At 39.1% G+C, this 27462-nt stretch overlaps 3 protein-coding genes across 3 annotated transcripts; 1 reads left to right on the top strand and 2 right to left on the bottom strand.

Annotated features, from left to right (window-relative positions):
- Positions 1 to 95: 95 nt before the first annotated feature.
- LOC145486228 (uncharacterized) lies at positions 96 to 6870 on the bottom strand. Its single transcript, XM_081464847.1, has 4 exons — positions 6077 to 6870; positions 3634 to 3822; positions 1861 to 2186; positions 96 to 1320 (listed from the first exon to the last, which is right to left on the bottom strand). Exons 1-4 carry the CDS (start codon positions 6153 to 6155, stop codon positions 1048 to 1050), a joined length of 867 nt encoding a protein of 288 aa, XP_081320973.1. The 5' UTR covers positions 6156 to 6870; the 3' UTR covers positions 96 to 1047.
- Positions 6871 to 17426: 10556 nt separating this feature from the next.
- LOC145487019 (histamine H2 receptor-like) lies at positions 17427 to 21121 on the bottom strand. Its single transcript, XM_081465726.1, has 2 exons — positions 20790 to 21121; positions 17427 to 18506 (listed from the first exon to the last, which is right to left on the bottom strand). The coding sequence occupies exon 2, from the start codon at positions 18459 to 18461 to the stop codon at positions 17427 to 17429; it is 1035 nt and encodes a 344-aa protein (XP_081321852.1). The 5' UTR covers positions 18462 to 18506; positions 20790 to 21121.
- A 2968-nt stretch (positions 21122 to 24089) lies between these two features.
- Positions 24090 to 26854, top strand: LOC145486790 (EF-hand calcium-binding domain-containing protein 9-like). The gene is made up of 3 exons (XM_081465505.1): positions 24090 to 24258; positions 25922 to 26316; positions 26708 to 26854. The coding sequence occupies exons 1-3, from the start codon at positions 24195 to 24197 to the stop codon at positions 26846 to 26848; spliced, it is 600 nt and encodes a 199-aa protein (XP_081321631.1). The 5' UTR covers positions 24090 to 24194; the 3' UTR covers positions 26849 to 26854.
- Positions 26855 to 27462: the final 608 nt, after the last annotated feature.

Genomic DNA, 27462 nt, shown 5'->3' with positions numbered 1-27462 from the left:
TAAATCAAAATTGCGTCTGAGAGATTTTCTTGAGAGCTTGAGCGAGTCATACAAAATCCCATACACCAGGATACCAGATTCGAAAATGTCTCCTATCTCGGATTGCTATGGTGCTTCAGTTTATAAATCATATTGTTTACGACTGAAACCCTGCCGTGCTATTCTGTTAAGAACAAGTTCGGACCTTATGCACTTGAGGTCAAACTTATTTGGGAAAGCGTAGCCAAAAACCGTTCTCTACCGGCTGTGCATCCCTGCATAGATTTTATATGGACAGTTCTTCACCCCTCCTCCCTTCTAAATGGACCCTGAGAAAAACAAAGTTCAACTGATGTCATGGACTCGATCCTGACCTGAACAATTTCAGCTGATTCACAGGTTTGGATTCTGGTGACATGCTGAGACGAGCATCTCATCCAAGGGAGGCAAAAATACGCTTAGTACACGAACACTGTACTTGTGTTCATGATCTTCAGCGGAAGCAAGAAAACATCTTCATTCTCTGATCAATGCGTGAATTTCTTTATTTGCTTTATATTGTGTACAACTACAAGATGTCATCCATGCCACATGCATACTTCCCAGTCTAAGAACTGAAACCAACGCTTTAAAGTATTAAAAGTTCTTCGAGTAAATACATTTAATATTACGGCAGCAGTTCGTCCTGCGTTTGGGCACTACCAAATAAAAACCCGATACTGATATCTAGGACGATATAGTTTTAGTTGTATTAGCAACAAGTTTTAAAAGAACACGTTTTTCGCTCTAATTTATCGAACAGTTTTCCGTTTAATTAAATTTGCCAAATCGCAACCTTAACGAACGAGAAGATCGAAGTTTTCATACGAGCTTTAAGCTAAGTGTATGTATGAAGAATGTGAGAAGCGAATTTCTGTTAGTGGCTATATAAATTCGAGAGTTTAATAAAGTTGATGATGATGATGATGATGATGATGATGATGATGGCGACGACAATGACGATGACGATGATGATATAATCCCAGACCCTAAGTAGGATAAGAGAAACCGTTTATACTGCTTGAAATGTTACAATTTTGAAAGGCCCACTGTTTGCGATGAATGATTGATGTCGCCTGGTTGTTTCTCCAGCTCCTTAAGCATCCACAACAACTCGTGGTCAACACCGGGCCAGACGTAATAATCACTCGTAGCGATTTCCACCAAGTGCATTAAGCTCATTTCCATGGTAACGCCAATAGTGTGTACCAGGACTCCAGATTTCCTCAGCGACTCGGAAGTGGCTAAAGCGTGTTTGTTTTCGTTGGGACTCATGTTTGCGTCACTGATGACAAGAAGAACCTGAGAAAGACAATAATGAAACCTGCTTCAGCCACGAGCTCAAATTGTAAATTTGCCCATATGACTGGAATTGAGAATGCAGTGATATATCAGTAACCTTTCTCAGATGTTGTAATCCCTGTCTGCTTTACAGGAGGCTCTCAAAGAGCAGGTCTACGGACTCAGCTCTCGACAAGAGACCAATCATGGTCTCTTCCTCTGGAGGTCCGTGGATCGCAGGGGTCCTTTCACCAGCCCCTCCCCCACCCCCTCACCGCAACCCCTTCTTCACTTCCCAGTTCGCATCCACTTGAAACAGACAGCTGAACAGCTTATTTGCTAGTTGCTCAAATCTACAAACCGTTCAACGTTCTCCTCTGTCCGAAATAAATGCCCTGAGTCTAATCTTAATGAATGAAAATACTCCAATTTTTAATCCTTTAGAACTAAATTAACACTATAACATTTGATTCTATTCAAAAGAGATTACTTTTCAAATACATGGCCAGTGAATGAAAACGCTGTTTTTTTGTAAATTTACTCTTAACTTCATCTCTTTACCTTGATTGCGTCTTTTCTAGCGCCGTTAGATTCTTTAAACATTTCCTTTGCCTTCTTCAGATCTTTACTAAGTTTTCCAGCCCTCATTAGTGGTTCAAACCCGTCAATGATACTCAAGACTTTGTCACGGCTTATCTCGCTATCATTGAGTTGATTAAACCTCAACAGCGTCTGACTGGGCAGAGCTGTCGTTACCAAGGCAATATGCGTGACATCCTTTGATACTGTCGTCGCGTTTATGATCTCTTTGGTCATGTTCTTCACTTTCTCCCAAGTATTTTCGTTCGCGTCAAGCACGATAGCCAGATCGACCGGAGTATCGGTCCCTGAAAACATCAACAAACGAACATCAAAAGTCAATTTCTCCTCAAAAGTCAACGCAAATTTAAGGCAGGCGGTAAAAGTCTCTTGTATGAAACAGAAAGGAGAATTTACAGTTTAAATCTCGTCAGACCTGTACAAATAAACAGGTCTAGGTGAAGTTTACCAACATAGAGTTTCAAGGGATGTATACAATATGCTTTAGCCCTATCTTAATTTAAGGTTTCACTTTTCTGTTAGTGGAAAATTTCTGTTTTCTAACCTTCTCTAAACTGACACTGGCTTGAACTCTTAACGGTATATCATTCAGTTGAATTCAGTTGCATAGTTCCGTGTCGGTAAGATAGACTGTTTTCATAATGTCTGTGATTATTTAACGATTAGATTCATATATATCAAGAGCAGTTGTAGAATTCTAACTACATATAATGCGTAAAAAATAATTGAAAAAAGTTACTTGAAGGAAATTTAGCAAGAATGCTTATTATACGGCTAACTCTGTGAGCGGGCAAGATGAGCTAAATCCTGCCCTGTGATTGGCCACCCGAGAGGCCAACATGGAGCTATCTTCAAGAAATATTTCCTCAAAAGCCATAGATTCCGTCTCGGTCCATAAACACGCAAAACAGGAACTTGGCCAAAATCCAGCCATCTTGACCTCAATCTTGGTCAATAAACCATATTTCTAAAACATTTAGAAATCTCGAGTTCTTAATCTAATTGTAAATTGAAAGAAAAAAGCAACTTTTAACGATAAGACTTTATCTGATGAACACTTCAGTTTTGGCAAAAATCTAAGGTACAACATTACATATCAGCTACAACTATTTTTTTATTATTATCTTCGAAGCCTGCACTGATTGCTTACATAACAAGAGAAAACTTACATAACACTAATTACTTATATAACAAGTGTACCCGAGGAAGACCCACCTACAATTTAGGGGCAGATGGGGGTGAACGAGACCTCACCTGTAAGATAAACCCCATGAACAAAATTTCCTTTTCTTAGAATGAGACATAACAATTCTGCTTGTATGACGCTTTTATTACTCGTATCACAGAGAGGTTTGAATCCAGGTTTACTCTTTGTCGAGTGAGCGCTTAGGCGCAATGAAGACATCGCCTTTAAAAAGGTGAGTCAAGGGGTAGTGAAAATATTACCACCTTTCTGTATTACAGTAACCCATCTGACTAAAAAAAGCTTTGACTGTATTCCAAAAGAGTATTTTTTTCAACTGAAAAACGTTTGTTAAAGGTAACTATTTTTTATAAAAAGAATGCTGCCACGGGGCTTTTCAAAACTCTTATTAACGAGGAGAACTAGGGATATCAAAAGTATAATCATAACTGTTAAAAGTACTGATAGAATTCTAATTTAAATATATATGTTCAAGAATGATTTACATGTACCTACAAAGCTATACAAAGAGGTCGATCGAGGAGACTTACATGTGGAATAATGAACAGGCTGGACACATTTTTTGCCACAACCCTTCATGCAGCATTTCATGGGCGACGAGCACTCGCTGTCATCGTAACAGTCTGATTCATCTTCACTGGAGAAAAGTAGCCCCTGCTCACAGTAGGATTTTGGTCTCTGGTAGGGACAGTCATCATTGTTGATATGGCGAACTAGTCCTGCGAATTTCAACAAAGAAAATTGAAGTTTATGAAATGTTTTCTTTCAACGCTGTCCTTCGTAATATTTGTGCTGGTTACCAAGGCATCGTTGTCTTGAGAAAAGCTGAAAAATGATTGAAAACTAGTCCTCTGAATTTCAGCAAAGAAAATTTAAGTTTATAAAATGTTTTCTTTCAACGTTGTCCTCCGCAAGATTTGCGATGGTTACGGTACCAAGGCATCATTGACTTGAAAAAAAGCTGAAAAAAAATTGACTAAGCTTGAATCTGTTGCAAGCTGTTAAGAGAAGGAGATCGTTGCCAAGTCAGTTGATAGAGTTACACTGATTTGCGATGTCCAATTGCAGCTACCTTAAATCCTCGATGTTGTTCAGATCTGCTTTCATAACAATGTGCCGTGTAGTCAAAACAAAACTAATGACCACACAGAAAGAGCTGACTGATTTCTTGGTGTTTTAGGTCACCGATGACGCAAAAGGAAAGTCGACAGTAATTAAACTATACCCATTCCAAAACACATTTTCGAACCAACAATGGTGAAAGGGACAGTACTAAGTGAGTTGCAAGGCCTAATATGAAGTGTTTTGAAGTATGGCAACAAAAAAAGCCGAATTAACATTTTCTTTAAGTTAAAACTTGGATAGATAAAGAACAGCCCTTTGACGCAAAAGATGAAACCCTACCTCAGTCCAAATAATTAAAAAACAAACACTGACTGACCCATTCTGCGGCATAACGATAATCGACTTTGGATTGTTTTAATTAAGTCCATTCTTTCATTGCCGTTAACGATATAACTATCAAATATAGCTTATCGTTTCCTACAATGTATGACCTGTGGTAATTGATCACTCTTGAAGAAAATCCTGACGATCCTTGTTATGTCTTTCCCTACAAGGTTTTTAGAATTGTACGTTAATTGGATTATTTGTAACCTGTACATTCCTGTATTTTAGATAAAGTGAGTAAACATCTTTTCGTTTCACATGAGCTACGTCCGATCTGCCAGAATTATCCTGCTTTAACAAAGCGTCGATAACAATGCTTTAGAGAGCTGAAGCAAACCACGACGGCTACGGAAACGAAAACGCTTCAAAACAAAAGGAGTAGAACAACGGCTGTGTACGTGCGCTATAGATCTTTGTACATTTCTTTGCCGTCCTCTGCAAAACAACAACGTGAAATGACCAAGTTCTGCGTGGTCTGACGCGAACGACGATGGCTAATATTTCGCATTTCTATTTGGAATTGAACGCTGTCGTGACATATTTAATCTTAAACACACTTTAAGAGCCATAGGCGTCTGAGTGGATCTATACAATTGCGAAATTCGTAAAATATTAATTCAATTTTATTAGGCGTTATCCCTGGCGTCGCCGTTGTCGTTGCTTAAGCTCCCTAATAAAAATGTCCGGTCGATCCCAATTTGGTCTCATCTAGAGAGCAGATGCTTGCTTACAGAAAGTTGTATTTTTCGCACTCAATCTTTGTCGTATCAAAGTATCAAACTTGATCCCTGATAGACTAGAGTTCATTTTGTCCTCTCTCAAAATGTTCGCTTTCATTTTTCTGGTTTGCGTGCTCTTGTTGTTTGGGAGGCTGCTCTCAAGATACTCAGATTACCGAAAAAGTAGATAGCGTTTTTTTTTTATTTTAAGTTGAAATAAATGACAGTTGTCAGTTTTTGTCGACAAACCACTCTAATAAAGTTAAGAAGTCACGAAATAAACAGAGTAAAACAATTTTGATGGGATTTGCAATTCTGATAAGATTTGATTTCGTTCCAGAAAAACACAAATCTTTAGGTACTTGTGTTTTTTCCATCCTGAAAGAATGCTATGAGATCGTCAAGAACATAGCTGCTGTAATATCTGAGGCCTGCCTCTGCCGGCGAAGTTATCGCAACCATTTCTCCAAAAGCATGCTTCGAATTTACAGTATTAATGTTAGACACGCGATACTCGAGTGGTAAATCTACTCATGAGGTAAACCCAAGAAAATATCTGATCTCGTTTTTTGAGGTTCACCAAAGTTATTTTTATCCGATTCGTAGCTCATGTCGGCGTCAAACCGACTAGTTGAATTGTCCTAACATGTTAATAGCTGGTTTAATTACAAGTAAATTCAGACCTTCATGCATGTGGTACGTTTCGGCATCAAAGTTATACCTCATTGAAGAAGATGGCTGAGCTAATTTCAGCTGAACGAGCCCACATTCCGATTTTAGACTGGAAAGGAAGAACAGAACATACCTAGGCCTCTCAAAGATTCGCCTGCGCCACACTGGACAGCCAGCACAGCTAAAAATACCACTCCAGTCGTGATCATCATTAGTCTTGGTCAGGTCTTCAGTTAGTTGGTCTCTCAAACTTTGATCAGCTGGTATTCTTCTTGCGTGGCTCCTTCAGCGATTGAGTTCTGCAGAAAAACGTAATTTCTTTTATAGCCTTTTCCCAGACGACCGGACATGTAAGCAAGGACAAGTGTCAAGTGTTATTGGCAATGACTTATCAATACGTCGACATTTAATGACTCTTACTACTGATCAATCAAGCCGCGACAATCGTCAAACCCAGACACGAGACACACTTTTTTTTCATGTGTTCCGCACGTTCTAAACAGTGTTTCTTCCTCTTGTACCGACTTTTTAGATTTAACGTCCTTCAAAATAACCGTGGGTATGTAAGTATGTGAGTGTTCTTGAGGATGAGGAAAGTCAGGTACAAAGTGTTGACGAACTTCGTTAACAAAGCCCCAAAAGTCTCCCTGTTATAAACATTACAGAGCCTTTTACACGGTGACAAAATTTCAACGCGTCCATTCAAAACTTCCGTCATAACCAGATATCGGAAGAAGGTAATGTTTAAAAGAGGTTTTACTCCGGGCCCTCTTTTCTGATATGTGATGGTAAGACAGGTTCCCTACCCTAGTACGCGGGAAAAGGACCTTCCGAGTTCCACCAAATGGGTCATACGCAAATAATTTTCATTACCTTGGCCGCTTTATTTGTCAAACTTAGCGCGATCAGGTATCATTCCACAACGTTCTTTGCAATCTGTTATGCACGTTTCTTACCCCTTGTTGTTAATATTCAAGTGTTGTCTGCAGGGTTGTAGTGTTTAAGTCAAGAGGGTGTCTGAAGTGATTAGTCTGTGTTCCTTCCAAGGGGATTGTTCGGTGGCAAGAACAGTTAATTTAGACGGACATCAGATAAACTTAATCGGCTCATTGGTCATCTTGCCTTTTGGCCCAAGGTCAACCAACTTTTTCCTATTTCGAAAAAACCAACCTCGCCAATGGGCATAACTTCGTTCCTGAAATAAAAACATAGCTTAAAATGCATATCAGTTACAAGTGTAAACACAAGGTTTCCAGCACCTTCTAAAAGATCTCTTTCTTGTCCATCTGGTTTTCCCCGGGAGGATTGACCTTGTTGCGGTTTTCCTGTGTTAATAGTGTCAATGCAACTACACAAAAGCCCAAAAGAGTTGAGATTCGGTTTTTGTGGTATACTTATGGTTCAGAATTAGCCCCATCCGAGGCACGTTTTTACATTTCCTTACGTAAATGACATGAAAAGGTCTTTCTGTGGTTTTTTAAACTAGTATTAAGGGTTCAATCTTGTTATTAAGCAGTTATTTTTCCTGTTTGGTCATGGCATTCCTTCTCTTTCGTTCATGATCAAAACCACGACACGGATGCGATTTCGAAGAATAACCGAGATAAGTATATACCACACAAGTGAATAGCGCTATCCGCGCATTCTGATTGGCTAACTCGAAGGTGAATAGCAAGTACTATTCACCTCTGAGCAAACGGAGAAAAACAAAATGGCTCCCCGTTTCGCTTCGGTTACCGAAGAGCAAATTTTATCGGCTGATTATTCAACTTGTGTGGCATATACTAAAACATTCACTCACCTCAGTGTTGGTGAAAGTGCGGATATCCACCACTTTTCACCTACACTTCAGTGGATAATTGCTAAATATAGTTGTTCTGTTTCGTGATTTTGGTGGCTGTTTCCTGTCGTGATTCGGAAGCGGAAATGAGACTTCAATAGCAAGTTCAAGTTTCAAGTTTATTGACCTCGCCTGCGGCTCAATGCACTTTATAATCTTCACGCCACTTATAAGCTTATCTAATGTTACACTTTTACTGATACGTGAATAGGCCCACTGAATTCTTCATTTTGTTTCTGCTATGCAATTAATATAGGAGAGCGTTTCACGAGCCTGACAGTTACAGTTGTTTCAGTTAAAGACCGTGCTGTTAGTCAGTCCCCGGCTCACATTGCAATCTGCTTGGCTTTGTGGTATGCAATATTTCCTCGCATTAAATAACAACGTTTACCATGCACAAGGTTACTCTCAACGATAGCCAATAGTCTGCATGGAAGTTAATTTAATTAGTTAAGATGTTAAATCGCAGCTGAGAAATCAGACGATGTTCTGTTGATGTTCTGCAATATTTACGGATAACCTGAGAAATAGCCCGAAATTTCAGCCGATAGCTGAGAACACGGCACCCCCATCCCGACGCTAATAGTTGCGCGTGTGGCTCGCGCCGCCCTGCTGAGTATCGTCTTTCGACAACTCAAGGAGGAAATTTAATCAAAGTCTTCTGCCTTTTGCATTAGCGACGTGACGATTTGTCCAGGTCTATCGTTACCCGTTTGTTCATGCAGTGATCATGCAGTGATCATGCAGTCATCATTCTAGAAAGTTGTAGCAAGCGAAAGGTTAAGAGAGACCAGATCACCAGGCTCGTGCTCTAAGTTGCTTTGTTTTTGCAAGACACCAGTCACTATGTTTTTCTACAGACATCGTGATGGTGAAAAAAAATAGAGGCTGCCCATTGAGCCATTGCATTTTTGAAGGTGGGAAACTCGACAAACAAATCTCGAACTGTAAAAAACAGAATGGTCGTTCACAATACACTGACAATAGATGTGGTCTCGTTTTCAGCACCGCTGTGGCTGGCATTGATCACATCGGTTAAAAGAATCTTCTTCGAAAAGTGGTGGCATTTTTGGAACTCTTGGACACATTCTTGTTTGAAGTGGTCGTTAGTTCAGTTTAGGTGCTGTTGTTTTTGTCCAAATGATACATTCTAAATTGTGCCTCAGAAATTTCATCGGAAAAAGTGACGCATAAAAACTACAAGAAAATAGATTCATTTTCCAGAAAAAGGAGAAATCGAATAAAAGATGGATTAAGAGCGAGGGGACATTTTGAAATCGATAAATTTGAAGAGTTGAGTTGAGTTGAGTTGAGTTGAGTTGAGTTGATAACTTTATTTATACACGGTAAAAATTCCTTCAGCACAATTTAAATGTATAATATCTAAGTCTGCCTAACAAACTAACCGTACAATTAATAAAGTATTATAAGAATAAAAACCTAGTATATTACTAAAGCTGCTTTTCAAGGATGCCGTGAACCCTGCATTGAGCAACGTGTTTTTACATCTGAGAACTTCTCTCATACTTGGCTCAGTATGATTGCGCGTCCTTAACTTGATGATATAAATAAATAAACGGCACGCAATGCATGCAGAAGCGATGACATTTAACTGCCATTTCTTAACTTCTGTCTAGAAAATTGGAAAATAAACAAACAAACGGATACTTAAATGTAACTAGAAGACAATGGATAAAATACAACAATCACGGCCAGTCCCGATACCTGCGTTTAACAACTGGAAATCCAACCAACACTTTGTCGATGCTACAAGCCGCCGAAAAAACTATTTCACTCGATCCCGAAAATCAAGATGGCGGCTTGCAAGGAAACGGGTTTAGTTCCCTGTTCTCCTCGCTTCGATTCAGGATAAATCGTGAGCGCTACATCATTTATCCAAAGGAATGTCGTATGCCAGCATTAAGCGATGACGTCATAAGTCATCGTGTTATCTGTTTTGACCAATGCATCTCGAGGACTGTTGTTTTATTAGTCATTTTAAACAGGACAGGGCAGACCATTAATATTCTGCGCATCAATCATCACAACGACGCAGAGCTCATCAAGACTGCTTGTAGCCTTGGGCACAGTCACGAAGACAAAAAGCTATTTTATCAAGACCTGAGAACTTTGAAAGCGTAACCATAAGTACTAGTAACAACTAAAGGTCAGGCTGTGCAGGCGAGATGGATGAAACTTAAAAAATTAACAATTTTGACCCGAAAGCCTCGGAGCCATGTTAGAATATTGATATATCGAACGTGACATATTAGTACAATAGTCTTACACTGAGGCAGTTAAAACAGTACCCAGCAATCTTCCTAGAAACATCGGAAAGAGGAAGGAGACTCGGCGAGCGGCTTCGACATTCTTTGATTCACCGCTCATCCGAGAAAATGGATGAGTCAGTCCAATTTCGAGCTGGTCAAACCGGTTTTCACTGATGGGCATGATCACTCGCAGGCTCTGGCTATTTCCGCGCCCTCGTTGTTGTTTACATTCGATCGACAATGGCGACTGCTTCGTTTTCGTGCAAAGTCTTTGACAAATCCGCGAAATCTGCCCTCAAAAAAATTAACATCGGTAACATTTCAAGCCTCGCGCAACCACAAAAAAGAACCCTGTTCGGTCTTTGATTGCAAAAGAATTTGCCGACCGTGAAAAACAGTTCCAAGCTGAACCAATGCTATTTGTTGTCTGTTTTCTTTCAGTTTAAATAAGTATTAGTTAACAGCACATTGCAACAGATCTTGTCAAATTACTTTATTTTCTTCGGCCGGTTTCGTCTGATAACAGAGACTTCGCCAGGGAGTTTGAACAAGATGGCTTTTGGGACACACGGATTTAACGTTAAATCCGTGAGCCCCAAGATTAAACTTTGTTCGTTACGCAGGGTTTTAGTCATATCCTGCACGTGATGTTCTGTAAGTGTCTTTTGCTGTTCACACCCTTGTACTCTATAGATGAGGAATAAAATCAGTTCCCTTCAGTCATCTTGTTCAAACTCCCTGACGAAGTCTGTGTTATCAGTCTTACTACTTCACAAAACACTAAATGACTTGTCTCAGAAAACATCGAGATTCTCGGGAGAGCAAAACTTACTGATTCCCTCGACTGAAACCCCGGGGGGGGGGGGGACTCCCATTAGAGGTACCAAGATCCGGTTTTGTGGGCGTGGCTTGATTTTTTTTTCTCCCCAAAGAAGTACCAATTCCAACATAACCCATTATCTCCTGCCATATATTTTCGGTGCAATACCCTAAAACGTACCGCGAAAACTCCCGCTGTGGAGGCTTTAGAGGCTAAACACCGTCCCTAAGAGGTACCAAAACCGCGTTTTTAACCCCTAAAAGGTACAACGAGCAACCCCGTCATTTTTTTATGGGAGTCCCCCACCCCCCCCCTCCCCCCGGAGCTGAGACCAGCAATTAAGTTTAAGTGTATGATATTTACCGCGCTGAGGGCAGAATATGACGGTTCTAAGCTTGGTTACTAAGCTCGCCAAATTTGACATCTTGGGAAATAAAACACACCTAACAGTTGCTGAATGAGATTTCCATTCATTCGAAAGGCATGGCTACTGTCGCCCTTGGACCAAAGATTTTTCTTTCAAGAACTCGTCTTCAGCAAGTCAGATCGAGTGACCGAAATTCGCTGAAATATATTTTTCTTCAAACTGGAGTCACTCATTTTTAGACGATGACTGCAACTGGCAATAAAGTCAACAACGATAAAACAAAGGTTCCGGATGAATTTATATTTCGCTTTTCTGTTTTACTGCTTTTAAACTCTAAATTCTGATTTTCATTCAATGTACGTGTAACTATTACTCTTAAAACTAAGGCTGCACATGAGAAAACAAACGAACAATCGCGTCTGTCGTCCAGTGTTATTTTGTAGTTCTTGATGTTGAAAACAATTATTCTCTTCAGGCTCAGCAACTATCACGCACGTGCTGATCCATACATACATTACATTATTTTGTCTCGAATTAACAGTGTAGCTAAGAAGCTAATATCTTTGAGGAAATATTCACCAATGTTTCCATCGCCTTCGGCTAAAAATTGACTTCTTCGCCGTTCGTAAAATTTTAGACTAACTGCGAAATATTTCCCTCCATTCTATCATTACGAATGACTACTTCACTGATAATGAAATATTAAAGGCATTTTCGATGTATTAATTAATTGATTTCAATAACTGCGAATGTTCCTTATATTCTATTATTACAAAGGACTACTTCGCTGTTAATGAAATTTCAATAACTGCGAAAGATCTCTTTACACTAAGAATTTTTCGACAAAAATTTCGATTTTCCTATTTTTTTTCCTATTAATGAAATTTCAATTTCAAGTTAAATTTAACTGCAAGAGAATCGAATGACGGTCAAACTGGCGATGGGATGAATTCAATCAAATTCAAATCTAGCTTTGTAGGTGAACATATGACGTAGTCAACTCTAAACGAATGAATAACTACCTTCGTTGTTATTTTGCCGAATGAAAAAATTAAAGATAATTTTCACCGTGCGGTCCATGTTATCGCCATTTCCAAGTTCTTTGCAAAAACTTTCACGGCCACAACTATTCCAAAGACCGTCCAGCTGTCAAGGGAAAAAATTCAGCGAAATGCAAATCTTGCCTTTATCTTATTGCTATCGAATGTGTCCCGATGCCTTCGCAGTGAGTTTTGCCGATCCACAACACGCAGTTTAAAAAAACACACTCCCTGCTCATCTCGTCCTTAGAGCCTCCGTTTCTTTCTGCACGTGATTGGCGAAACGGAGGGTTCTTACTCACCTAACGGTAGTTTAAAACGAGTAGCACTGGGGACGAGAATGTTCCCTACTGTGCCCAGTATGTGGGCTTAGTGCAGACAACCTTCAACTTTTCTACTCCTCCCTTCAATCATATTTATCTAGCAGACACTCGACCAGCCGTAACCGAGATATTTTCTCGAGAGGAGCCTGGGAATCGAGGTTGGAGCGGCGCACAGCAGCTTGATGTAAAACGTGCCGAAAAATATAAGGGGTTAGGGGTGGAGGCACTCTTTTCCTACTCTACGAAAGGAAACCACTGCTACGTGGTGGAAGAAAGCTCTTGATTACACTGATGAGCCCCATTTGGTAGCTTCTAGACTGAACAAGACACCCAAAGCTAAGCATACCTTTAGGAACCTTGCAGATGAAGACCCGCATTCGTTTAGCTTTGCGATTTCAAACTGCTAGCACTGTATTTTGCGCCACAGTAGCACCAGTTTGAAAATAGCGCTTCAGTAATTGCCAATACGTAGTTGATTATCGAATTAAATTGGAAACTGACGCCCGTTTCGAGCTCTACCTCCTTTTACATGTAATACACATGGAAAAGGTTTTCATTTTTGTAATTGATATGGCTTGCTTACGGCTCACTGGTATATAAATGTGATCCCGTATTTTTAAATCAAGATGATAATGAAGATGAATCGACAAAGGGCCAACGCTGAAAACGCCATCTTTAAAAATTTGGCTTACTTCAGCTCTCCGGTTTACTTCAGTGCTTCAGCGGCTTCAGTAGATGAATCGCCGCTGCGAATATGTCTCTGTCTCCTCGCCCACAAGAGGCTTTTGTAACAGGGCATTGTTTAGCACCATCCAATCGGCGTAGAGCAAACAGCGTGACGGTTGCTCCTTGGCACACGAAATTCCGGCTGCGGATGCTGGTCGCTTCGAAAGCTGCATTTCTCGAAAATTACTCGGCGGCCCTTGGATTTTGAATGGAACGTCGAATAAGAGGTCATTTAACACTTCACTGTAGGAAGATGTTATATAATGCGATTTTCAAGCCTATCCCAGAGTACTGTTGCACTGTCTGGGGTAATTGCTCCAAAGAGAATTTAATAAGACTACTAAGAATCCAAAACCGGTGTGCGCGATTAATACTTGATGCTAAGTTTTCTGATAACTCAGTGAAGCTATTTACTAAATTAGGATGGCTCCCCATAGACGATATCATACGTAGCATTAAGCTTGATCTATTACAGAAGATCAGTTTTGGACACTGTCCAGATTACTTTATTCCACATATACATTATCTAAAGGACACTCATAGCTACAACACTAAAGCTACAACCAAGTATAACCTAGTTATTCCTAGGTGCAAGAGAGTTTCAGGTTGCAGGACTTTCCATACAAACGCAACTCGCCTCTGGAATAATGTTGATGTTTCCATTCGTGATACTACATCGCACAAACAATTCACAGGAAAAGTATGCCAGAAGCTACTGAAACAAAATGCTACACTAGAACACTTTGTAATTAGTAGCACTTTCTAGATCTTATTTGTATTAAGTTAATTTAATCATAAGTATATAATATGTAAATGATTTATGTAAAATTAGGGAGGGCCATATTGTAAACTACTGGGCAACCAGTAAATTATGTTACCCTCGTTAAATAAAGTCTTTTATTATTTATTATTATTATTATTATTATCATTATTATTATTATTATTATTATTATTATTATTATTATTATTATTATTATTATTATTGAATGCCACGAGAAGAAGCGTCAACCTTTCAGTTTATCTGGTGTTCGATTTGGAAGCCGGGCTATTCTAATTTCTGGGTGAAAATCGGCTTGGCGCTGGAGCGGTCGAAAATGAGCTTTCCACCCTTGTTCTCCTCTTATAACTTATAGTAACAGTCAACGCAAAAACCGCGCCATTTTGGGCCGCAGAAACGACAAAACACGACAACTGAGATTAACATAGACACTACTCGATATAAGTTTACGATATTAACTCTTCAATATTCCCATACATTTCTTTATATTTCGAACATACAAACAGACGAGCCGCTTGTATGGGTGCCCTGTGGTGCTTCACGGAGCAAATAACGGCTTTTGTCCTTCGACTACTTTGGCCAGCTATTTTACACTCGAGCTTCCCCGGCAAGTGATTCTTTGTCGTGAAGCAGGGAGCCCTAACTGATGACTTCTCAGTAATGAATGTGCTTCTAAACGTTTTTTCCAGCTTTCTGACGTCGCACGCTACATCACTACAACATTTTTTATACCGCAGAAATCCTTCTCAACTTTTACAACCCCAAAATCTTAAATAGGCGCACGCAAGTTGTAGCAACCAAAGAAAAGAAAAGAAACCTGTTGGATAAGGATTTTAAAACTGCATAAGTACTGAACAGAACTAGCTATGTAATGAAAGAATTCTTGTTCTTTCAAGACGGCTTTTTATCCCGCCCGTTGCGTCGATGTTCAGGCCTCTTAAATAGACGAATCAAGCGCGAAAGGGAGCTTTCTGATGTGCAGAATGCTGGACACCTTGCGGAAGGTTGGTATTTAGACAGGTCGATGGACTCGAAGAGGGCCGGTTTGGCTGAAGTAGTTGGCCGATGAATCTAGTCCACCAGAAGCTAGCAGATATTTGTTGAGATCCGCGCTGGGTTACGTAGTAACAACTACTCTGTTTGCTGTGCTCAGCTAGGGTTATCCTAGTGCCCGGGTAACCATGCCTGCCAGGTTAACACGTCTATGGAAAGAATGGGAAATGTGGCAATTTTGATTTCAAATTAGGACAGGATTTTGGGAACCGGTCGGGAGTCGCCAGCCCCCAACTAAAAAGTCAGAGGAGCACTCTCCTCTGCATCCCGCTCCGGGTTTTTGTTATGCTAGAACCGGCACGGCTGAGTTGGCGCCAATTGCAATACATTTCATTCATCATTCATCAAATAACAGCCTCGGAATAATAACTAGCGACACGGGCTAAAGGTTTATTTGGATAGCCCTGTGCCCGAGACTGTGATAATCACAGCACAAAAGCACTGCTCACAATACAACGCTAACACTACTGAAAAGGCTATGAAAATTCTGATTTCATCAAAGTTTTGCCGCTGGCCATCCATTAATTAAGACTGAAATTCCAGGTTTTTGTCTTAACCAAGGATCATCCACTCCAACGATCTACTGAGAAAAGTTAAGACAATATGGGCATCATGTATGTTCCGAGAAGGACCACATTTTTTTCAACCCACTTTTAAGGGTTGCAAATGTGAATATTTGGTCTTTGACAGAAGGAGACTGGAGCCAAGAGTATTGTCATGGCAACGGAACAACGGGTGTCATTTTGTTTCTTTTGTGATGTACCTTTCTCATGCCAAGTCTGAAGAACACTGCTTTAATATTTCTAAAGATATTCTTAATTCAGTATTTTACAATTTATGGCATCATCACATTTCTCATTTGCATAACACAAAAACGTAAATACCTCTAATAAGCAGCAATTATTTCTTATTTCATAAGCACTTTAAAAGGCAGCACGCTTTTTAAATAAGCGCATGCAGTGTGTAAAAGAATGCGTTGGACTAAGCATCTATCGAATTTACCATCTTAATAACTCTGGATTTGCTCTTGTCTGGCTAAAGTTAATAGAGAGGAATGATCAAAAAGCCGACAAAGTTCTTTAGCCTCGCACAAAACAAAATACATGTAGTTTATTTCTGACTAAGGATATAACCAACAGAAACGGTTCTGTTACGTTACCATGCATAGAGTATGAGTCACAAAACAAAAGATTGTGCACGGTCGGTCTTGTCATTTTTGTTTCCTTCTCAGAAGTTTGCTCCGCTTCATAAATGTCGTAATTATCTTAATTGACCACTCCCCCAATGGGGCTTTGCAGGGCCAATGAAACCAAATGATGAAACGAAAAAATACAAATTAACATAACATGGTTGAAAATCCCAACTGGTGGGAGGCAGACCAGTTGGCTATTTACAAGCACGACCGAGGAGTTGAACCAGGGTCTACCGAGAAACAACTCCAGCTAAGTGGTCAGAGCGCGAGGTTTTTTTTTTTTTTTTTTTTGTAATTTTTATTTTTTTTCAACATTTTGGGTTATAATACATACAATACAACACAAGACATAACACTAGTTACAATACTTACAATACGTCATAACTACAATAGATTACATACAACAAATTATAATTACTGATCGTATCCTAATTATACCTAAAGAATATACAATGCGTTGTTTACAATCGTGCAGCTACCCAAATACAGAAAAAAAAAAAAAAAAAAAAAAAAAAAAAAAAGAAGAAGAAAGTAAGTTAGTGACATGCTGAGAAGGACAAATTACAAATTAAGCTCAACTATTATTAAGAGATGGCATTAGTTTTTCCCACTTTTTGTAATGTTTATAAAGTTGGTTATTTTTGGTAGCTATTTTTTTTTCAATGTAATAAACGGTTTTTGTCTTTGCTAAAAATATTGTTAATGTTGGTTTAATTTTATTTAATTTACATTTATAAATAAAAAACTTTCCTAGCAGTATCAAGTGATTCAGGATAATAAAGTCTTCGTTGTTGTTGAACACTCCAAACAATATATTTTCAAATGTCAAAGTGCCCAAAGATACATTCTGGTTTGAAAGCCAAGAAGAAAAAGGTACTTGAACCCGCGATCTCCGGATTTCAAGTTAGGCGCCCTAACCACTCGGCCACGCTGCCTCCTCGGTCACCATTCTCCTCTCTAACTATGGTCTGGCCTGGTAACTCAATCAGTATAACAAGCTGGTGATAAGGTCATAAATTCGCATTCCGCCTTGTATGGTCCCCAGGCTAACAGAAGGAATAACGAGTTCTTCAATTAGTGTTTTGTTCTATTTAATTCAAAGCTGCTGTGACGCTGTCTCCACTGTGAAGTTGTCGCAGTGGATTGGCTGCTGAAATCTTGGAAACTTGTTCTTCTACACTTGAGAAAAGACACGAGTGCTTCTCTGAAATCATTCTTTAAGAAGGTATACAGCAGTGGATTGATGAGTGACACACCAACTCTGAGGAAATCAAATATCACCATGGATACCTCAGGGAAAAATTGCACGTTGGCGTATATTTGCAGTATACTGATATACCACGTGATCCAAGATCCTGCAAAAAGTCCAAGCATGATGGTGAAGGTTACGAGAGCTCGTAGCTGCCTGTAAGATGAACGAAAGTTGGAAGAGGATGTCGCGAAGTCCAGAACCACGCTTTGCCTTCTGATCTTCTGAACCTGCCTGTGAATTGTGATAAACATTCTGGTGTAGAAGACGACCATTCCCAAAAACGGTATTGCAAAACAGACCGCTAATCCGACGCAGTTGTAAGCCAAGGACGCGGTGAATTTTATTTCGTTGTCTGAGAAATAACCAAAAGGTAAAACCCAGGACAGTTGAATTAGGGCGACAAAAAGCGATATCGCCCAGATGCATGCTATAACTCGCAGTATTCTCTTGCCTGTGACGATATTGATATATTGCATGGGGTGTAACACGCAAAAATATCGTTCTGCTGTAATGGCAAGGATGTGGAACATTGTCGAGACTGCAATAAATCGAAATACGACCCCTTGGACGATACAGACGTCTCCGTTGAGAAAGGCCTTACAGGCAATAAAAAGCGGTACTCCAAACAGTCCCATGAGAAGATCAGACGTGGCCAAACTAACAAGTAAAGTGTTTGTTTTTGTTCGTAATTGTCTTCTTTTGCTGTACAACACCAGTACCAACGTATTGACACAAACAATGGCGACGCACAGGACTATTAAACTGCTATCATAAGCAGGCACGAAATAACTGCTGGCCCAGCCATCTTGTTCGTCAGCCTTGGATTGGTTGAGAAAGTAAGAAGAATTCTTTGGCATCTCGTCGCGTTACTCGGCTTCCACGCTTTAGGAGTGACTATCAGTCTGGCGAGAAAAAGATCGTGTTTATCATAAAGGATGTTTTAATGACGGTAATGCAATACTCATCACTATCAACACCACTACACTGACTCAACACTATAACTCGATGGCTGTTGTATCATTCAACTCTCGGCCAAACAGAGGTCATTGGGGCGATTATCTTATTTTTACATTCGCCTTTTTTGATTCGGCGGAAACGTTTTAAGATGCGACATAACTTAATCCTAATACGGTTGAGACGACAACCAAAAACTCCGTTTGAAATATCGAAGTCAGTATTTATTTCTTTTTCGCGATCGGAGTGAATTTCTCTGCATAGGGGTGTAAACTACTTTGATTAAAGGGGCTAGCACAGAGTATTTTCAGTATTTTTGTTTATTTTTGCCGGCTATAAGTTCTAACTTCTAAACTTCAAATTGACTTATATATACAAAATCTCGGCCGCAAATCAAAGAAGGATGTTTTCCGAGCATTAAAAATGACGCCTTTATACAGATTGATATTAACCTGAAAAACGTCGACGGGCAGATATTTTTCAAGTTTACCCTAGCACAAAATGTCTTAATCTTCTCCAGTTTTCTCCGCCTATGCCTATTTTTGACTTTCTTGTGTCTCTTTTAGTCTAGTTTACAGTTCTAAGCCGTTATTGACATTTTTCGGTTAACTAGTTCTGTGGCCATTTCAGTGGTAAGATCTGAAATTGCCTAAATCTGGGTGACCTACCTAGCCCTCTAAGAACCACTGTAGACCGCGTTAAGCACTTATCAACGGCTGATGCATACGTGAGTAAATACATCATCTCTGTTTTCTGCGGCTTGACAGAGTCCATCAGCTAATGAGTCTCCAACCCCTCACCCCCAAACCCAACATTTCGTCACGTTTTCCACAACAATTCATAAAAATCCATTTATTCTCCTGGGTGGAGAGAGTCGAAGAGAGGTGCTGTGTGTAATAGTAAAGTATCTTGCCAAAAACACAACTCAACAACAGCTCTCAAAACTGAATTACTGAAGCGAACATACATCGCACTAACAACCAGGCCGCAGCTAATGACATTATGACGATATTATCGATATGGAATCGTCCACGTCATTGAGAAACAAAGCATTCAAGAGATGTTGTGTGTAAGTTGTAAATAAAAGTGACATTCTGTCGGATACGGAAAGAGAGAGAAGTCAAATAAGGAAGTAACAGAAGAAGAAACAAAGAGAAGAGATTTGAGTGCAATAAAAGCGAACAAAATCTTTACTCAAAATACGTCCATGTTTTAATCAATGTTATTTGAAAACGACCTATAGACGCCTATAGACGTACTCCTATAACTCGATAGTGAAACGAGCACGGCGGAGCTGTTGACGTAAAGAAAACGCAAAAGGAATTTACGTTTTCTAAAATCACAATAGAGTCATGCCTTTTTCTTTTCTGGCAAAAATAGAGTAGTCATTTAATCTTTTTTTTTCTTGCAGTGTTTTTTAAAAGAAAGAGAAAATGTTAAGTTCTCTTTTTGCTTCTATCGAGTCATATAGAAACACTCGCCAAAGTTTCGGAGAACTCAACCCAACATTTCTCGTTTCCTCCAACTGACTTCACGCGTGTTTCTTTAAGTCGACAGCAATAAGGAAAATGCTTTCTTAAATTCAATTAACAACGCTTTTCGACATTTTGACCTGAAAATGACAAATTCACGTAAATTTTGAATCACCAATTTGTTCAATTTCAAGCCAGAGCCAACTTTGTCTTTACCTAGTGGCAAGGTCTACGTGTACAAGTTTAATGTGTATTTCCTTGTTTCAAAAATTGCACAAATATTTGAGAACATATTTACAGGCTTAAATCGTGCCACACTCAAGAAAAAGTTCAACCACCCAAAAATTTGATGTTTTTCATTGCTAAACTACAAAGTCTGCTGAACAGTAATTTGAAATAAAAATCTCTCACAATAACTACACGTATGCTATAATTAAATAAAACAAATGAGTTCTGCGGAGACTTGCCAAAATCAATGTTACATGGCACTCGTAAACAAATTAGAAAACCAGATGCATCAACCGCGAATTAAATGCCTGGATAACCTGATTTCGCAGACATAGAAGCGCAAAAGAAACATTGAAATTTAAGGAAAATAATTTTCGTTTCAGAAGAAAAGGAGTACCGGAGAGACCACACATGGAAACAATATTACAAGTGGCTTTGAGAAGCTTTAAGAGCACGGAAACATCACAGAGATCAATTAATACATCGGCAAAGCTGAAATAAATGACTTAAAAATCATCAACATAGGCAAACCTTGGTACGTTGCTGTTATCTTGGAGAACAAAATGAGCGGGCTGGCTTCTTGAACTCGCCCGGACTCCGTCTTTTCGCGTTCGAACGAAGCACTGAATTCGAGAAATACGGACACCTTTAATTGTTGTACGTGCTCTTTAATTAAGCTTAAGCCTTCAAAATAAAAGCTTATAGCATCGCCGATAGCCAATCAGACTGAAGAAAGTCTTAAAATAATTACAAGATCTTGATGGATGGTAGGATTTCAGGGTTAAAGAGAGTGGATACTGAATATCATGATAAAAAATTAATTTTAGTACAAACGTTTGTGATAAAAAGATAAAATTGTGGTTAAAGGCCTTAGGCACCGGCTTGCTTTTCTACTCTAGAATGTAAAAAGATGAGAAAGCTTTCTAACATCTATAAATGCTTGAATTTCTTTAAAGGACAATTAAATAAAAAGAGCCGTAAAAGTGACGGAAAGCCAATGATAATGAGCTCAATAAACTCGTTAAGTCGGGCGACAAAGAAACATTCAAAATAAACAGGATGAAAACAAATCAGATTCTAGTCATATCGATCAGGTCAAATGCGTCAGCAGCACAGAAACTATTCACTGGGGACGAAATTACGAGCCATCGATGAAGCAATATAGATATGCTGTCTTGCTGAAAACAGTTTGTGAATCAGTCGAAAAAAGAGCGCAAAATGGCGATATTCTTACTAAGGATAAACCGACAGTGTTAATCAGATGCATAGACAGGTGTTATTAACAAAAAGTGTCAACATTTTGACATTGCCAAATTATCTGAACACTCTTCTTCAAAATAGTAATTGGCGAAGCAAAATTTTTTCAATTACCTAGCGACTTTTCTTGATATTGCGGAATGAATTTTTCTTTTATTTCAGACTTCAATGGTCTCAATAGAACAAAGGCAGATTAAGATCGATTAAGTCGCTAATATCCATCAGTACTTTTATTTCGAGTTTTTGCAGCCACGGACAATTGTTTAAAACAGAGCATAGAAAAATATAAAGTAAAAATTAAAATTGTTTTTTAACACTATCGCTTCCTTTCCTCATGAAACTAAAAATCAGGTCAAAGAGCGAACTAAAAATAAGAGTTGTGACCAAAGAAAAAGTGTTTGTGTCTGTTGTGACCAAAGAAAAAGATATTCGATATCCTCAAAAAGCTAAGTGAATAAAAAATATTTTAAATTGGGTTTGATTGTACGATACCACGATACTCCTCACTGGTTTCCTTTACGTGTACGACAACAGTAGCGCTAGCTTCTCTTCACAGAATGGTAAACGAAAGAAATTCAGAAAAGTGATTTTTGCATAACTCCATCAGCAAAAGCTACTAAAGTCGCTGGTGCGACCATTAAAGTTGTACAGTTTAAATCAATACTACACACAGATCTGCGGTACCGAATTCAATTATCAACTTTGTAGGAACAATTTTGCCGGATATGTCAAGGTTGTAAACGCATCGTTTGAATCACCTAAGTCGGCAGATTTCGTTTGGCGCACACTATTTTGCGTCGTGCCAAATCATGTACAACTTTCATCAAAACATCATCTGAAGTTCCTAGCGTCGTAGGGTTTCGTGTCGAACGCGACAATTATAAAGATCTTAACTTGAGTTACCCAGCACAATCCGTGCCATAGACTTGTCGTATTAAAAGCTTGTCGCCTGCGCCAAAGTTATCATGCCATCTAAATCATTCGTAAATCGACTTGTTTTGTTTTCATTATAGAATAGTTGCCGGTGTCTGTTTGAAGCTTAGAATGGAAAATCTTGGAAAGTGGAGAAAGATCTAGGGTTGCCGAAACCACCGCGAAGGAAACCGACTCCAACTTGACGTAAATTGATTGAAAACCTTAACTTTTTTTCTCTAGACGCCACGATCCGTGCAACTATACGAAGATTAAGGTGTACATTGACATATAGGTCTGATAATATTGGCAGGAATATTTCTTTTATGCAAAGTTGCAATCAGCGGCAATTTAAGACTCGACAACAGAGGAACAACAGCAGGAAATTCTATCTACATCGACAAAAAAAAAATGTGCCCAAACTAGCCGATGACCAATGGCGTTTAAGAAGCTCTCTCTGTAAAAAAAACAAGCACTCAATTTCGCATCAAAAATAATTTTCCCTAAACCTCTGGCAACTGAAAGGCTTTCCCAAGGTTAGAATAAAACAGATTTGGCTTGCTTCGAGATGATTTTCGGATTGCGTTAGTAGCCATTTAATATTTCGCCTCGTCAGGGCCCGTTTCGCCATCTCTAAAAACACAGAATTGGCATTTTTAGTGGCGCCGTATCTTCAACATCTGATCATGATTCTTATGTCAATTTACTCATAAACCTTTTTCATTTTCCAAGCCGGAGACTAACAAATTAAATTTTCTCTTAATGGCAAGATGAACTTCAAGCATATTACTGAAAACTGTTAATCGCTATTGAAAGATTGCTGGAAATGGCCATCATTTTATTGAAGCTAATTTTTAAAACTTGCAACCCAGTTGAAACTTCTTACTAAAGTTTTAATTAAGAAGATTCAAGATTCTCGCTGATACCAGACTTGAATAATTTTTTTTTATCTGATTCTTGAAGGAACCCAGCTCTGAGACGACGTCTCGATAGGGTATTAAGCCTAAAATTTGGCCATTGCCAGTCATCGTTCGATAGCCATTAATATTGTTCAGTAATATGCTAAATTTCGTCTTGGCAATTAAATTAAGAGAGAATTTGTTAGTCTCTTGGAAAACGGAAATGGTCATGAGCAAATTGGTATACGATTCATCCCAGATGTTGCGAATGAAAAATTTTACAGCGCGAAGAAAAATGCCAATTTTATGCTTTTAGAGACGGCGAAACGGGCCCTGACGAAGCGAAATATTAAACGGCTCTTAGCGCGAATTTTCAAACCAAATCTGATTTTGTTCTAACCTTTTTTGAAGTCAGTTTCAGTTACCAGAGTTTGGCTTTTACAGAGACAGCCTCTTCATGTCTGTATGAAAAAGGACCCATGAACTCGGCGATTTATGAAAAATAGACTATTCCTAGAGACTCGGAAATGCCATTTCCTACGTTTTCCAGCATCAAAACATGAAAGAACGATGCGGAGTACTTAGTAATTTATGCTTTGGGATAATTGATACAGTAGTAGGTTTAATAGATGAGACTGGAGACTTTCAAACCAGCCAATAAAGTGATTAAAGACACTTTTCGCCGATTATACATTTACATAATTTTTCTGGATTTCTGAAACGGCCATACCATACCACCTTACGTATACCACGATAGGGTTGGTGGGAGCTGTTGACCGCTGTACAGCTCACTGCACGCGTGCTTGAAGAACCCTTGCTTCTTACCTAAAATGCCGTAGCAAAAAGCGTCTCAGTGACTTAGACAAATATGAAGATTCGTTCTCAGATTCTGAAATACATGCATTTGGACAGAACATATTGTCTGCTCACAGGTAGGTTTTGCTGTAAATGTTCATATCATGTATGTAAGCGTCTATGTCAGCCGATAAACGTGGAAGCTAACATTGACAAGAAAGGTGCGACATTTATCACGCTTAACTCGACGCATGGAATATTGCAACAGAGCACTTTCCCGAGACGAAAAATTGGATTAGGTAAAGAGGTCTCTATAGACTTTCTTGAAAATATGTCTTGTCATTCGAGTATACTATTTGCTTTTAAAAGGATCAGAATTTTTAAAATACAAGTAAATTCTTACAACGGAGGATGCTACCGTCCTCAGGATAATATACAATACTGTAATTTAACAAGAAATATCGCGCTTTTTATTTCAATCATACCTGACCCCTTCTTGGTAATTATTATATGTTTTAGAAGACCATGGATAGACTTAGTAGACAGCAAACAAATTGATCAAACTGCATATATCTTTTCAAACACTGAATAGGGTCAGTGACTGTATAAAAACCGCACTTTTTATCAAAGGATAGAAATTGTATTGGTTTTTATACTGAAGTTATCCTTCAGCATGCGTACAGAAAGAGATGGTATACAGGCAAGAGTCATTATGAGTGAGAATTTAAGCGTTCAGTTCTATCGACAGGAGATGTTATGGCTTTATTTATCCACCCTAGTCAAGAGATTCGAATCACTGTTTTCGTCAACAATGTGAAAGTGCTGAAGAAGACAGCTTGAGCGCGCGCGCATTTATGAATAACTATCCACGTGTGCGCAGCCAGTCATCGAAATGCGCGTTGTCTCAAGTAAACGCTAGTTTTGAAATATGGACTTTCCTAAACGTACCCAAAAGTGACAAAAAAGAAATTAAAAAATAACTCACAACTTCAAACAAAGAAACTTGTCTTGGTTGACCAAACAAAGAAAACTTGGGCCCTCTTACGAGCAAAGTTGGTCCCGATCAAGGTGAATGTAACTTTTGCCATACGTGCTGCCATCCAGCCAATCCCCCTCCCCCCGCCTTCCCCTGAAGATGATTATCGCGACCTCGTAATGACATAGAAACTCTCAATTCCAACTTATGTTGACCTGCGTCAATGGGTTAGGACTTACACGCGCTGAGTGGTCTTGAGTGGCGAAGACTGTCATCGGGGGCAAATTTGCACGCAAATGGAAACAAATTTTCCATCGCGATCGTTTGATTCTTAACACAAGTCAATGCAGGTATTGCTACAGTACAAAAAGGCTCCACCTTGTAGAGCCTTTTAAACAGGAGTTGCGCAGTCCTGTCTACTCTTATTTGATTTTTGATTTATTTCAATTTAATGGCAAAATATACAAGTATATATATATGAAAAAAGCTGAGAAAAAGAACCTATTATGACATATATAAAAAGGTCTATAAATGAGGAATGGGACCCCATACAAGATAGATTATCTAAATAAATAAGAAATACAAAATATAAAACCTTTAAAAAAAAACATGAATACATGGACACATAACTTATTTCTCGCTAAAAACTAAATACTCCCTCACATGTTGAACCGATAAGGATACAGAATTCCACATATCTACGATTCTGTTAAAATAGCTAAATTTAGATAAATTAGTTCTTACATAATTCTTCTTCAGAGTACATTCATCTTTTCCCTTTTTTCCCCCGTCCGGTCTAGTTTCTAATTATGATTTTTAACTAGGCAGGAACGTTCGAATCATTTTGGAGTTGTTTCGCCTGATTGATGTTCATGATGAAATGGCTCTAAACGATGTGCAGTTCTGCGCGTTCATGCAGACAGCTACGGACCTCAACACAAATCAAATCTACAAAGTATTCGATATGCTGGACGTGGATGGATCGGGAGCGATGGACTTTGATGAATTCTATCTGCTGATTTGTATTCTCATCGCTGTCCAAGATAAAGCGGAGAAAAATTTCATCTACCGGCATTCACGCACCGTGTTTGATCTTCTGGATGAAGACAGCAGCGGGAATATTTCCGCTTATGAGTTTGAAACATTTGGGTTTCTATTCAATTTGCAAGGAGAAGCAATTCAGACAATCTTCAGGGAATTTGACGTTTCTGGTGACCAGGTTTGACAGTGAGCCACTTCTGACTGTCTAATGTTACGAATAATAACTGACGCTTTATAAGGATCTGTGATTTTCTTAAAAAGTACCGTTTCTGAATCTCTATTTAGTCTTAGAAAATAATAGATTGCGGCCGGAAGCAGAGTGAAGAGTCACTCATATTTTTTCACCCTGCGCCATAAAATATACAGCCAATCAGAATTCAGGAAAGTCCCTGTACTGCTGACGTCATTCCACCCAAACTTCCCATGCGCTACACTTAATGACTTGCCCACGGTATTTTCAATGACATGTTATATAATACAGCAACACTTTCTCTTGGTATACCATGGTATTTCCACGTTGGCCCCTGTATTTTCTTGTATAGATTGACTGATTTTTGTTTCTTTTTCAGGAGCTGGACTACTCAGAATTTAAAATGTTTGCCATGGCATGTATTGACCGACAATCCGAGATTGAATCCAGCAAAGAAATTAAATCAAATGCTGTATTCGAGTCTGCTAAAAGACTTTGCAAATCATGTTCTATCATGTAGTCAGAAGACATTGACAGCTCTTTACCATGTTTATTAAAAGCCAGTTGATAACGTGTGGTAAATTTGATCGAAGATGACCTGCATCTCTTTAAAACTTCTATTTTGCTTCGTACTTGTTAATCTGCCCCTCTTTTGTTTTTAGGGCTAGGGGCATTGTTTGTGTTGTATACCTATTGTTTCGTTTGGCCAATCATGAAGACCCTTGTAAACGGTGCGTAGTCGCCCCATGATCGCTTTCAGTGATCTCAGACGTTGCACCTAAGATCATCGACATGGTGGGCAAAAGCTTCTTGTTTTCCTGACGAAATGAGCTTGCTTTCACTCAGTGAAAGGGCCAGCAAAACTGGGAAAATTTGGGCTCGAGATCAAGGCGTAACATGGACAAGGAAGGGGCGCTCACCTCCCACCAATGTGGCTCAGGTTGGTTCTCGCCTTGCTTCGAGGGATTTTCTGCGCGTTCCCCGGTTTTTCTTCCTCCACTGAAAGCAACATCTCCAAATTTCAATTCTACCAGGATAGAGGACCTGCATGAAAACCAGCGAAGGCTGATGTGGCTCCTCTCTTAACACTGTAATTCATTTATTATTTTATTCAGTTCTTTTAAATCCAGATAT

This window comes from Orbicella franksi, chromosome 5, assembly GCF_964199315.1.
Source record: "Orbicella franksi chromosome 5, jaOrbFran1.1, whole genome shotgun sequence".
Taxonomy (NCBI): Eukaryota; Metazoa; Cnidaria; class Anthozoa; order Scleractinia; family Merulinidae; genus Orbicella; species Orbicella franksi.
The sequence above is the reverse complement of the archived record's forward strand: the minus strand, read 5'-3'. Positions and strand labels throughout refer to the sequence as shown.

What these genes read in the sequence shown, in the direction of transcription:
- LOC145486228 (XM_081464847.1), bottom strand. Translation starts at nt 6,155, where the DNA reads ATGATGATCACGACTGGAGTGGTATTTTTAGCTGTGCTGGCTGTCCAG. An exon ending in CGAATCTTTGAGAGGCCTAG is followed by an intron (nt 3,823 to 6,076) that starts GTATGTTCTGTT and finishes TGAAATTCGCAG; the next exon opens with GACTAGTTCGCCATATCAAC. An exon ending in CTAGAAAAGACGCAATCAAG is followed by an intron (nt 1,321 to 1,860) that starts GTAAAGAGATGA and finishes TGTCTTTCTCAG; the next exon opens with GTTCTTCTTGTCATCAGTGA.
- LOC145487019 (XM_081465726.1), bottom strand. Translation starts at nt 18,461, where the DNA reads ATGCCAAAGAATTCTTCTTACTTTCTCAACCAATCCAAGGCTGACGAA.
- LOC145486790 (XM_081465505.1), top strand. Translation starts at nt 24,195, where the DNA reads ATGAAGATTCGTTCTCAGATTCTGAAATACATGCATTTGGACAGAACA. An exon ending in AACATATTGTCTGCTCACAG is followed by an intron (nt 24,259 to 25,921) that starts GTAGGTTTTGCT and finishes ATTTTTAACTAG; the next exon opens with GCAGGAACGTTCGAATCATT. An exon ending in TTGACGTTTCTGGTGACCAG is followed by an intron (nt 26,317 to 26,707) that starts GTTTGACAGTGA and finishes TTTCTTTTTCAG; the next exon opens with GAGCTGGACTACTCAGAATT.